The sequence below is a fragment of the Gavia stellata genome, chromosome 12 (assembly GCF_030936135.1).
Source record: "Gavia stellata isolate bGavSte3 chromosome 12, bGavSte3.hap2, whole genome shotgun sequence".
Classification (NCBI taxonomy): domain Eukaryota; kingdom Metazoa; phylum Chordata; class Aves; order Gaviiformes; family Gaviidae; genus Gavia; species Gavia stellata.
In genome coordinates, this window is record NC_082605.1 from 12,598,782 (window position 1) to 12,610,882 (window position 12,101).

A 12,101-nucleotide genomic window follows, 5' to 3' on the forward strand; every position below is an offset into this window, starting at 1 on the left:
AGGAGGAAAGGCTCCATGGCTGGCCTCACCTCTGTATCGTCACTGTAGATGTAGTAGAGGACCCGGATGAAGATGTCTTCTGAGATGTTGTGGAGAGTCACCACAGGGATGCTGGGCTGTGTCTGCAGCTCCTCACTCTCACTGAAATGGTCTTCAAGAAGGGCTTTGAAATAATCACTGCGACCACAGAAAAATGCCTGGAGAGGGAAGAAAGACCAAAACACTAGCATCCTTCTCATTGCACCAAGTCAAACAGCACCACCAACCAGCTGTCAGAGCAGCTCAAAGATATTTTGGAAATTCAGACTCTGTAACTCTGATTGTCCCTATATTTTGAAGCTGCATCTCCAGCATTTTTCCGTACCTTATTTCTATCCATGCCTACCCTCAGAACCAAAAAAACAATTTGTAAACTTAAGAGATTCAAAAGTAGCATGGCGTTAGGGCAGGAGTTTGAGTTCAGGTTGGATCTCAAAATCCATTCTTACTGCTGTTTACTTGCACATCAAACATTCCCCTCTCCAGACACTGAACTCACAAGCCGGCAGTAGGAGATTTTGCAGCTGTGAATGTTGTAGCTGAATCCATAAATTCATCTCCTCACCTCTGCAAGAAAGGCAGGGTTTGCTGTTTTGTTAAAGGCTTTAAATATAGTTTCCAGCTGCAATGAGACTTTTGGTTTTCCAGTTTATGAGGCAATGCTGCTTCTGCAGAGCGTATCTAGCACTGGGTGAGTGGGGAAGACAGGTAGACTAGACTCATGCAAAAAGGGAGGAGAGTAAAGTATATGTAGCACAAGCACATACCTTATGGCACAAAAAGTTGTAATCAGCCACCCGGAAACACACGTCAGGACAACTGTTAAAGTTGTCAGTGCTGTCAAATGGCAACTCCCCAAAACCAACCTAGGAAGAGAAACCAGAAAACCCTACCTTTAACATTCATGGTTTAAACATGCTCAGGGTCCCAAGTTTGGACTTCTTGGTCTTCCCAGAAGCAGCCACCTCTCCGTTCCCTCACCATAGCGCAGAGCACCAGAGATGCTCTGAACACAGATTTCAATGTGAGGAACTAGAGTCCTTGCACTCCTGATAGAGATGTTCCTGGTACAAGTTACAGCTGCCTCCCTTATCCATGGGAACTCCCTGACCCTCCATACCCCTCTGGAAAGCATTTCTGTGCCACCTAACAAGGCAGATAATCAAATGGAGGTGAAGTTTACTTCATGTAGAGGGTATCATAAGCCCACTAGAGCTTAGGACTAGCCCTTTACTGTGCAGACGTACAGGTAGATGTAGTAACATATAGATTACATAGAGGCATACACCAGTTTAAAATGGTTTGGCTACAATTATTGCCTGACTTGAATAATCCAACATTTCTAAAGCACATTTTAAAATTTCTCATTTGATTTGCAGCCAAAGATAGTGTTGTTGCAGTATTAATACTCTAGCGAATTATTTTAACACCAACACACCTCCTCCCAGTCCCACATGCCAACAAAGACAGCACACACACACGCAAAAAATCTGTTGGCCTTATGTTATTTTAAAGTGACACTTCCAAATATTTTCACTTTGACCTTATCCTATATACATGGTAATTCAATTGTAGAAAAAAGTTCTTATTCACAGTCATGTAACCGAGACAATTAATCTCTAGAAACAAAAGTTTCCCCTGGTTCTTCCTTTCCAAACACACGCCCCTGAGCTGCCTGGGCCGAGGAGTTTATTACCACTGTCTCTCATCCAGGAAAGTTACATCCCAAGTTTGCACCTGGGAAAACCCTGGGCTGACCGTGAAGATCAGTCTCCCAATTGCAGACTACCCAAGCGCCTCTTCCAACATGCCTGCCTCCATCCTAACTGCAAGCAACTGACTTTCAGCTTTAGTGAGGAGCCAGATGACTCCTCCCTCCCAAACTAAACAAAGACGCAGCCTGCAATACACTGGGTCGGTACTCAGCCAAGCTCAGGTCGCATGCAGGGGGCTTTCTCTCACAAAACAGGTTCTAGGATGTGGCAAGGCACCAAGCTGGCAAAAGCTCACACCACCACTGAACATGGCAATCTGGACCCATTTGCCAGGCTCTTTGTCCACAGCAACATTTGTCAGCTTCTGGTTCTAATCACAGGAGAGTAAGCGCAGTGACACTCAAATTGTGTGCACAGCTGTCGCAGTAACGCCGCCTCTCCGTAGCACCTCTCCCCTGTGAGTCCTTCCCCACTGGGGAACTCCCCTCCCAGAGGAGATGCAGCAATTCAAGGAACACTCCCCACCTGATCTATTACCTGCTTTTTATACAGCTGTAACACAACAAGCACCTCCAGCATCAAAGATGAGATCAAATTGTCCCAGTTGTAGATTCCCCAGGCTGCTATTTTGCTGTGATTTGTGCCTCATGTTTCAAGGCAATGAACAAACTGCGGTCTGGGATCTGCAGGCACACCCCTCTGTGGCATCCCATTACAAATGCTGGTGGTCAGGATCCAACTGCCCACTCTGTTTCCCCACCCTATGCCCACAGCTCCCATGTCCTCTCTTAGAAATTCTGACATGACTTTCAAGGCTACAACTTTGCAGGCACATTACAGGTAAAACAAACCTAGAAACAGGCTTTGATAAGATGCCACTCTTTATAGCACAAGAATTTTAGCTGAGACAAACTCCACATCTCCTACGTGCATCCCTCCTTTGCTCCCCTTTCATTGTCCAAAGGTGAATCTTTAAAAGGAATCCATCCCTCTGGAATGGACATGGAAATTTTATTTGTCTCAGATTTTGCCTCCTGAATTACAAACTCCTCCAGGCTCAATTTCCTGCTTCTAGCCTTGCCTGGTGCCCACTCTGATGCTCAGGTTTACAAGGTCATTTCCAATTTCTACTACAAAAGCAGGTTCATGTCTTTGTCTCCCCTATTCAGCATGAAGTGGCTTTGCAGAATTTTCCCTTTTAGTCCCCTTTTAAGTCTCTACTACTCCTACTCTCCTCCCTCGTCACGCTTGAGGCATCTCATCTCCCTTTCAGGGTCTCCCTGCAGAAAACTGGCTTATTCCTCCCAACCCCCTATTCAGGCAACCTCCTTAGCACACCCCTGTGCAGACAAAGCACAGTTGCCAAAGTTAAGCATGTTGCCCAGGAAGCACAAACCAGTCTAGCCAACGAGGTGCAAACACACTCACAATAACTCATTCACCATACAGAAATATTCTCAATATCTCTATAGCGTAAGACTGAACATTCACAGGATCTTCCAGCCATCACATGTGGAGGACGATGTCTTTACTGCTACCAATTTGCTATTAGCACTTAAATAGAAATGTTGCTGGAGGCAAAAACATACAAAACAAATCAGTGGCAGCAATTTGTACCTTGGCCAGATTATCTCAGCAAGAAAACTGTAAATAAATTACAACACAAAATACAGGGGTTAGTGATCCAGGAGAAGATTACCAGCCCATAACCAGATGCAAGTGGATTGGATAAAAAAATAATAATTGGAAGCATGTTGTAAATAGTTCAGTTAATCTGCCTCTGCCAAATGGGCAAAGCAAAGCACAGGAATAACTGCCATGGACAATCACACTACACACGTGAGGAGACAGACAAGATGGAACCCATCTACTTGTTTCCAACTGTTCTTTCTATGCATTACAAGATTCAGCTTGACCCCAAAAGTGACAAATGGTCACATTTTTTTGCAGCCGCACCAAATGGAGAGAACAGTATTTATTTCATGGCAAACTCTGATCCTTTTAAGTCTGATTTCATCTTGGTTTGGAAAATAAGATTTCAGTTAAAAGGTAATGAAAAACCAGCTACAAGGAAATGATGTGCCTACAGTCTCATACATTGGAAGCCCTGGAGTCTCTAACTCAGAGGTCACCTGGCAGACACGAGATGAACAGCTAGGCAGACAGACAGTGGAAAGCCACAAGGTTTTTTGACAGTTGCCTGGCTTTTGATGGTATTTTACTTGAATCTGTCACTGCTAAATTTTATAGCAACAAACCAAAGCAGCAGCTGTTGCGGTCAGAAAAATTCTGGCCATTACTACTTTAAAACAAAATAGAGACAACAACCACACTTTTAAAAACAAACACTGAAAGAGAAAAGGCTTTCAAGTATAAACAGAAATGAGAAACAAGACACCAAGATTTTAAACGTGTTTAAGAGTTCAAAGAATAGATTGTTCTCACTCTAAAAACTAATAATGAACTGTGATTGGATATCAAATGTTAATTATTGTTTTAGTCATATAACATATTACTGAACTATGAAATTGGGATGCACAGAGTCTTTTGCATCATTCAAGCATCAAAGACATTACATGCAAATTATTTATTTATAGTGAAACAGAAAGTTGTATACATCCCCATTTCATGCAATATGGCATTACATGACATGCAGCAGCTCAGCATGTCTCTTGCCCAGTTCTGGAAACACTGGCATTTTTCCAGAAGCCGAACACCTTTTTTGTTCTGCATAGGCTGGAAAAAAAATGTATGTTTCTCTCGAGAACACAGATGTTTGTACATGACCATTCAGTTGCCCCTGACAGTTTAGGTTACATAGTTTGTATACTATTCCTTGTATGGCATCAAACCCTCTAAGAATGAGGATGTGCAGTTCCTCTGTCCTAGAACAAAAACGCCTAATTCACAGAATTTAACAATTTGCAAACATTAGGATGAGATATAAATGGCAACAGGATGAAAAGCTTTGTTCATATATTCTTTGTAAGTTAACAAAAAAAGAAAAGACCTAGAGAGAGAAAAACGGGAATCTTTTAGATTTTATCAGGCTTAAACAAAGCACCCACATTTGTGCATGGCATACAAATTCTCTAGCGAAAAGGCGCGTGCCCACGCCCTCTTCACCTTTACAGCCATAACAAGTCTAATGCTGCTGTGACTGCCCTCACTCTGATCTATGAACATAGCAAGAAAACCACAGCTCACAGAGGCATTCACAGTGCTGTCAGATGATCATATTATTCCAAGTTTTGTGTCTTCCTTCCAGCTCCTATTCTGCATGAAAGAATTAAAAGGGAAGTTTTTCTAACCCTTGAGAAGAAAAGCTTAACCCGACAGGAGCACGCCTTCAAGGTCTGGGAACGAACAATCAAACAGAAAGCACTCTTCTTATTTGTGATGTGACTTAAAATGTATGTAAATCTCACTGTTTTGGGGCACACGATCCTTTTTTGAATTCTTGGGGAGGAAAATCTGAGGCTTACTTATAGTATCACTTTCCTTTAAAGGCTGTAAACATACGGAAAAGCATATTGAAAGCCACAAATAAATGCACAGTTATTTGGGGGAGGCAGGTTACATAGAAAATATTTCTGCATTGGTAGATGGAAACTTGATGGAGAAAAACTCCCTCTATAAAGTGCTCAGTAGTCAGAGAAATATGTCTACCAAAAGCCAGCCCAAAACACGATGGCTTATTACAGGTAAGAAACATTATCCATGCACCTGCACACACACACACAGAGTTTCTGCACCAGGCAGGTATATTCGGCAGGGGACAAAAAGAAAAAAGGCAATAAACTTTGCTACATCACTCAGTCATACAACTGCTGGGCACAGCAGCCGCCTAAAACAAGTTCATGTTATTAAATTCAGTGGTTGGTATGAGAAAGAGGAAAAGAAGGACAGACATCAGAGCAAAGTGAATCCGCTGGCATTACAGAAAACAACAGATGCAGGAGAATGGATACCACTAATACGTATCCTGTTCTCCTGCAATTGAGAGCGAAGATTCATGTATATGAGCCTAACTAATAATACTGATGGTATTTTAACATAGTGATCATGAACCTGTGGTCTGTGGGCTATTTCTAAGGGTCAACAAGACATAGTTATGAAAAGCAAATCTACTGCCAGTCAAGTCAAATTTGCTTCAGAGGGTATCACATTTCTGCTGGAAATATTTTCAGGGTTTGAAAGCACCTCTCCACTGCAGGGTGTCAGTTCCTAGCAAGCAAGCCCACCAAGCCATCTTCCATCTATATGTCCCTTCGGGTACCCATGCTTGCTGATAAAACATTTCTGAAACTCAAGAAGATGGCAGAGAGAAGGAAAAAGAGCTGGGGGCCAACTCTTGTCCCATTGTCATCAATGGGGAAACCCCCACCAACTGCACAGCAAGGGTTTCGTTTACAGAGATCCCCGCTGGGGGAAAAAAATCCCAGGGAAAGGACCAGCACTGACAGCCTCATTAAACAATTTTACAGCATTTCAAAGCAACAAAAGGCTTTCAGCATTTGGAGCACCGCAAACAAGCAAGCACTAAACTCAAATGGAGAAAATGCTACTGAACACATGTGAACACATATCACAGCCCCACAGAGACCAGAAGTAGTATAAATGCTCCCTACCCGTAGTTCGGCTGGCAGGGCGCAGTCTGCTAGGAGAGCCAGATCTTCCTGCAGCCGGCAGTTACCTGTGGGCTCAATCGTCAACACTTTCACACAGGTCCCTGGCTTGGAAGAGACTGGAAAAAGCAAAAAACAAAAGAGCAGAGATGCCTAAACTCCTCTACAAACATTCTCTCTCATTTAGAGAAAAGAAAGACACTCCAGTAAAAATCAGTATTATTGCTGTTCAGCTTTTACTGCAAAACACATGCGATTCCTCTATGTAAACATGCATACAACACCCCTCAGTACAGGTGGTGAGCAAAGCTGGAAGGGGATGCATGTATTGTTGTCTCTCCTCAAACCTCCACTTAATTCTTTGTGCTGGAGTATCAACCATGGTGAACACAAAGTTGCCACAGGCATTATTTCAAGCCCAACTTGCCCTCTGCAATCCTTGTCATCAATTATAGTTGAGGACCGTTTATAAGGCTGCTCCTGATCCCTGTAGGAGCCACTTACACAATGCCTTCCACAGCCAATCACCCCTACCATTGACAGTGTCACATAAGGTGAAGCCTATGCCAGGGAGTATTTAGTTAAAACAAAGCTGGTTCCATGCCTCTCTGTCCAGCCACGTGCTCTCATGGGTCCCATTTCAGCTGTACCATCTTAACTTCACTCCAGGGAATAGCGGGATTTATTCTCGTTTAGGTAATAAGTTCTATGCACCTGAGTCTGTCCTCTTACTCTCTACCTGTAGACCCCCAAAGCACAAAGACCCCCAAAACACCTGGACTCCTGAGTGTGCCTGTGTTGTCTGCAAACATTAAATAAGCATTGTTACTACCACCAGAGATATCAAATAAACCATACAGAGATGGCAACTTTATTTGGCTTTTTCAGATCTAGTGAGTATTCCTGTCTTGCCCTACCAGCCTACACAATTAAACAGCTTGATAAAGGGGAAGCAAAACACACAATCATACTTTTGTGGTCTCGCCATGACCAAAGTGGCTGTGGAGCTCATTGAAGCCAGCCCCCCTGACTTCAAATGAGTGACAGCCCAAAGTATGCCCAGCTATTGTGTTACAATACCGCTGCCATCGCAGCCTTTCCTCTTTCTGGCCACCTCCCTCTGCCCTTCACTACCCCAGGTTTGTTTTCAGCTCAGCATGCTTTGGGGTGAGGACTGGGGCATGTAAGACATTCAAGAGTCCCCAGCATATAGGGAAGCATGTGAAAAGACACGGAGCACCACTGGAAAACGCAAAGTTGTGGTGAGGAAGGCTCGAGATACTGTTGGGAGCCAGAAAGACACAGAGTTAACTCTCAAGGACAAAAGAACGTTGAAAGCTGAAGCGTTCAGAAGAATTTGACAAGCATGATTCACTGCATTAAAACCCCTCACAGGTGAATCACGCCACCTTGAGACCTCATGTTTCCTGACATTTTGCACAGCATTACATGAGCTCCATCAGATGACTCCATTGGGCCGTGGGCGAAACAAGACCACGATGTGCCACAAAACAAGTTCTCCACCCCCTCCTCCACGTTACTGCTGCACCCTTCAGATATGCCACCGCTGTACCTCAAATAGGCTACATATCCCAAAAAGATACTGGAAAGGGAAGGATAGTTTACCAAAACAAGACAGTCAGGTACCATCATTGCTACACAAGAAGCTACACCAGCAAGGAGACAGGCTGCTCTATTAGCACTAAACAATACCTTCAGATAAATGACTTCCAGGGTAAATAAGCCAAGAGGAGACCTGGCACCAACACAAAAAAGACTGAGTGCATTTTCTTGAAGAGCCCTTTCCACTTACAGAGCAGCGTGAGAGAAGGAAATTTCTCACTGTGCAATTAGAAATTCTTTACGGCAGAAAGCGTCATTTATATTTGTGTAGTGCCTATTATAACAGCCACCAAATCAATCAGGCTCTGTAAGCGCTAATGGACCCAGCAAATTTTAAGCAGTAGTCAAGAGAAAGAGTTCTTCTCTTGGGATCTACAACACATCTGTGCACTTTCATAGTGACATGAAAGAACAGTGATTTGTCCGAGAAGCACATCTATCATGAGACATTTCAGACACTGCATCTCTCAAATCCAAGAGCACAGCATTTCGTATTAGAAGTAACTCTCTCCTAACAGAAACAAAAATCAAACTGACAGAACAGGAATAAGCTGTTGGCTGCAAGGAAGCAGCAGAGACCATCACCTTCTTGCAAGAAGTAGGAATGAAGGATTTTCTGAAAAAAGCGACATAGACAATGCAAGGAGCTGGAGGGAATAACCCAACTATGGTTAAGAATGGAGGATTTTGTCTTTCTTCCCAGTCTAGCCCAGCTGTATAGCAGCGAACGTCACCTACCAATTCATCAGCTGCCTTTGTTTCCACTGCTCAATACTTCTTTGTAGTCTTTTGTTTCAATTGAGCCAATGCACCACAAAAAATAAAAGCCACAAGAAACCCCACCAAAGTCCCAAACCTTTCCAAAATGATGCCACACTTAGATACCTGCCTTATACATCCTCCTCCCAATGCCATGACTAGCTATAACCACAGGTTCTGTACATGCAGTGCCTCCGCTATGAAGGCAAGCATCACAAACGTTGCTCTCAACCTTTTTGCCCTAAAACTTGTAGAAGTAACTGCACAACATTTATTTTCAAATACCTCTGATACCAAATACTTTTAAAGGAAGGATTATGGCTTAATCTGGACAAACACTGTCTTAGCTCTTCCAAACACTGCAACATTTTTTTCTTGTTATAGCCACAATATACATGTGGGGGAAAATATGCAAGCAATCACACTGAAGTCTATCTCAGGTGCAACAGAAGGCACTGGGTCATCCTCTCCAGGGTTTTTCTAAACTACTGTCTGTGCATGCCAAGATACTAAGTGCTTTTGAAATGCTGCTTAACTCTAGATAATGAGATTGCACAGACTGCAATTATCCACTGGAGCTGCACAGGCTTGAGTTCACATTGTTTTATTAGGCACGTTTCAACTTTATAATGCAGATGCAAGGCATGACCCTGCTCTGCAGACCTGAATCAGCTGTCTATTCCACAGAAAGCACTTTAAACAAGCAGAGATACCTAACGCACTAGAAGGAACAGCAATGCTTTGTCAAGTGCCAGACACGATGTGACCCAAGATCTTTCCCAATTTTTAACTTCTGTAATTCTTGTATGTATTATCTTCGGGAGAATCAAGTTACCCTGGCTTCCACATGAGATCTGATATGAGAAACAAACATTTAACATACTTATCAGCAGTTCTGTCTATTCACTTGAATCCAATCTGTCATAAATAAAATCAAGCCTAGTACTTCCAGCAGTGCTTTACACCACCATGGGTAGGAGGAAACAGTTGTTCTGATTATGTCTTCTGTCAGACCTTAGAAATTAAGAACAACTGTTTCCTCCCAAAGAGCAAAGAAATTTGTCCAGTGCCATCCAGGAAGCGTGTATCATCATGTTTGCAAGTGGAGCTTGTATCTGAAACTTCCAACCCACCTGAAACATTGCTTCACCATTTTCCATTTTTGAACCCCACCAAGAAGTCAGTGTTTTTGCAGTTCATTAATTTAACCACTGGACTTCATGATCCTTAGGCTGCCAATGACATACTATGCAATGGCTTCAGACAGCTAGCTAACTATCCACCTTATTTTCCTCCCACAATCTAATATGAGATTTTAACTTGATGTATTAAGGTGGAATGGTCACCTCCAGGGTCTCAGCTAGACCCTGGGAGAAAAAAAAAAAGAGAAGAAAGAGGAAAAAAAGGAAAAAACAGAGGAAAAAAGATCTCATTAGGTTATTCTGATATCAAAAGATGCCACAAGATAATTCTGTTACCTGATTGTCTGAGTATTTTTTATTTTCTAGTCATGGTATTCACCACCACTCCCCTTTTCCACCACTTACTAAATATACAAACTGCTGTCTTACACTACCAAGAAACCAAGAAATGCATTTCTCACCTCTTGCATTTGTGCTTACATGGCTGAGGTAAGACTTATGATACAGCTTCCATGCTATAAGGACTTCCACCCTAGTCTACACGGGAACAGCTGTACTGTGGTAACCTAGTACCCCACCACCAACGAACAATTGCACATGCCTAAGGGGAGACGTACATATGGTAATATGTATGTGATTTGCAGATGAGGAATTTCTTGAGTGAAAAGTATTGCCTCTATCTGTTAAGCCCTGCAACTTCAAGAGGCTGAATAATCAGAAGTCAAAATTCAAAAGGGAAAGGTGGAATAGCTACACCCTTACCTCTCAGATCAAGGAGGAAGACGCTAATGACTTGAAAGCTACAGACTAGATTCTCTTCTCAAACCAAAATTAACTTGACTGAAGTAAAGGAGTTAACTCAGAGCATGAAATGAGAATGAGATGTTCTCAGCCTAAAGGTTTTGTTACCAGATAATTTTTTTTACTTAATGACTAATACCGCTTTGCCCTACTTGGGCTGTTTTGATTCTTATTCACGTGTGTCCTTTAGCTTGAACTAAGGAGATGAATGATGAACTCCAACTGTTGGTTTTCATGCAATAAGCTGATGTCATGATTAGATCACAAGCTCTTTGGATAACAAAAAGCCCTTAAATAGAGGATTGCGTCATTCAAGGTTTGGCACATGCATGTGTTATAAATACACACATGCTTTCAGAAATACTTCTCTGCTCTTAAAAAAAGTGTTGTATCTCTCCCTGCATTCATTTTGAGCCAATTATCAAACATTTTACTTTGGTTAGGGGTCAGACAAAAGCAGAAAAGGACTTTTAATTGTGCATATTATATCTCCCCAGGGATTTAAACAAGCTCTCTGCCGAAAGGCGCTTCCCAATATACTCCACAGTGCTCCACTGAATGTCTGGCAACCACAACAAAGTCCTGCTGCCATGGCTGCTCTACTATAATGAAAACATTCAATATAAACGATAAACATGCATGTGTCAGAAACCACTATAACTCCCCTACAGAGAGCCCATGACTGAAAACTATCATGTAAACATGGGAATTCCACAACAGAATCATTTTCTGGAAGCCCCAAGACCACCATAAAATATCCATCATCATGCTTTCCTCTTTCTCCCTGGCAGGACACGCAGGCACAGCAGAGAAAATAGCAAGTAAAATACTTACCAAATTCATAGACTTTTTTACACTTGGTTTCCAAATCGTCTATGAGGTCCTGCAGCCGACACTGCTTGGCTAACCTCTTGCAATCATTTACATATTCTACGTCGATATCAAGACGACCTGCCAAGAAGAAAAGCAGCCAGCTCTTTTAACCCATACGACTTAGGAGTAAAAATAGCAAAATCAGGGCTTGAAGACTTGATGGCACAGAAATTCAGTAATGAGACACATTGCCTCACTTCTCAGCATCCAGTTACAACTCAGTCCAAGAAGCTAAGACTTGGTACCCCACTGCCCACCACTTCGATGAAATCTCAGTCTGGCATCTGATTCACATTCTCACCTTCCAGTGTCTACCCTAACAGCTTCATTCAAGAGGCCAAAGAGCAAACAGGCTTATATAAAAGATGTCTAATTCCCCCAGAAAAGAATAAAAGAGCAGCACAACAGCAGCATGCATGACTGCCACCACTGGCTATCTGTCTTACGGTGAGAAAAGACTTTAGGCTCACGAGCTGTTATCCCAGAATCTTTTACCATCACTGAAAACGTGGCAAGGAACA

At 42.6% G+C, this 12,101-nt stretch overlaps 1 protein-coding gene across 1 annotated transcript in view; it reads right to left on the reverse strand.

Moving 5' to 3' along the window:
* Positions 1–12,101, reverse strand: part of ABTB1 (ankyrin repeat and BTB domain containing 1) — a 28,569-nt gene that overhangs the window by 8,613 nt on the left and 7,855 nt on the right. The window contains exons 7-10 of the mRNA XM_059823113.1: positions 11,542–11,658; positions 6,386–6,501; positions 807–905; positions 30–197 (exon numbers count right to left, since the gene is read on the reverse strand). Coding sequence (XP_059679096.1) covers positions 30–197; positions 807–905; positions 6,386–6,501; positions 11,542–11,658 — 500 coding nt within the window. The remainder of the gene's footprint in view (positions 1–29; positions 198–806; positions 906–6,385; positions 6,502–11,541; positions 11,659–12,101) is intronic.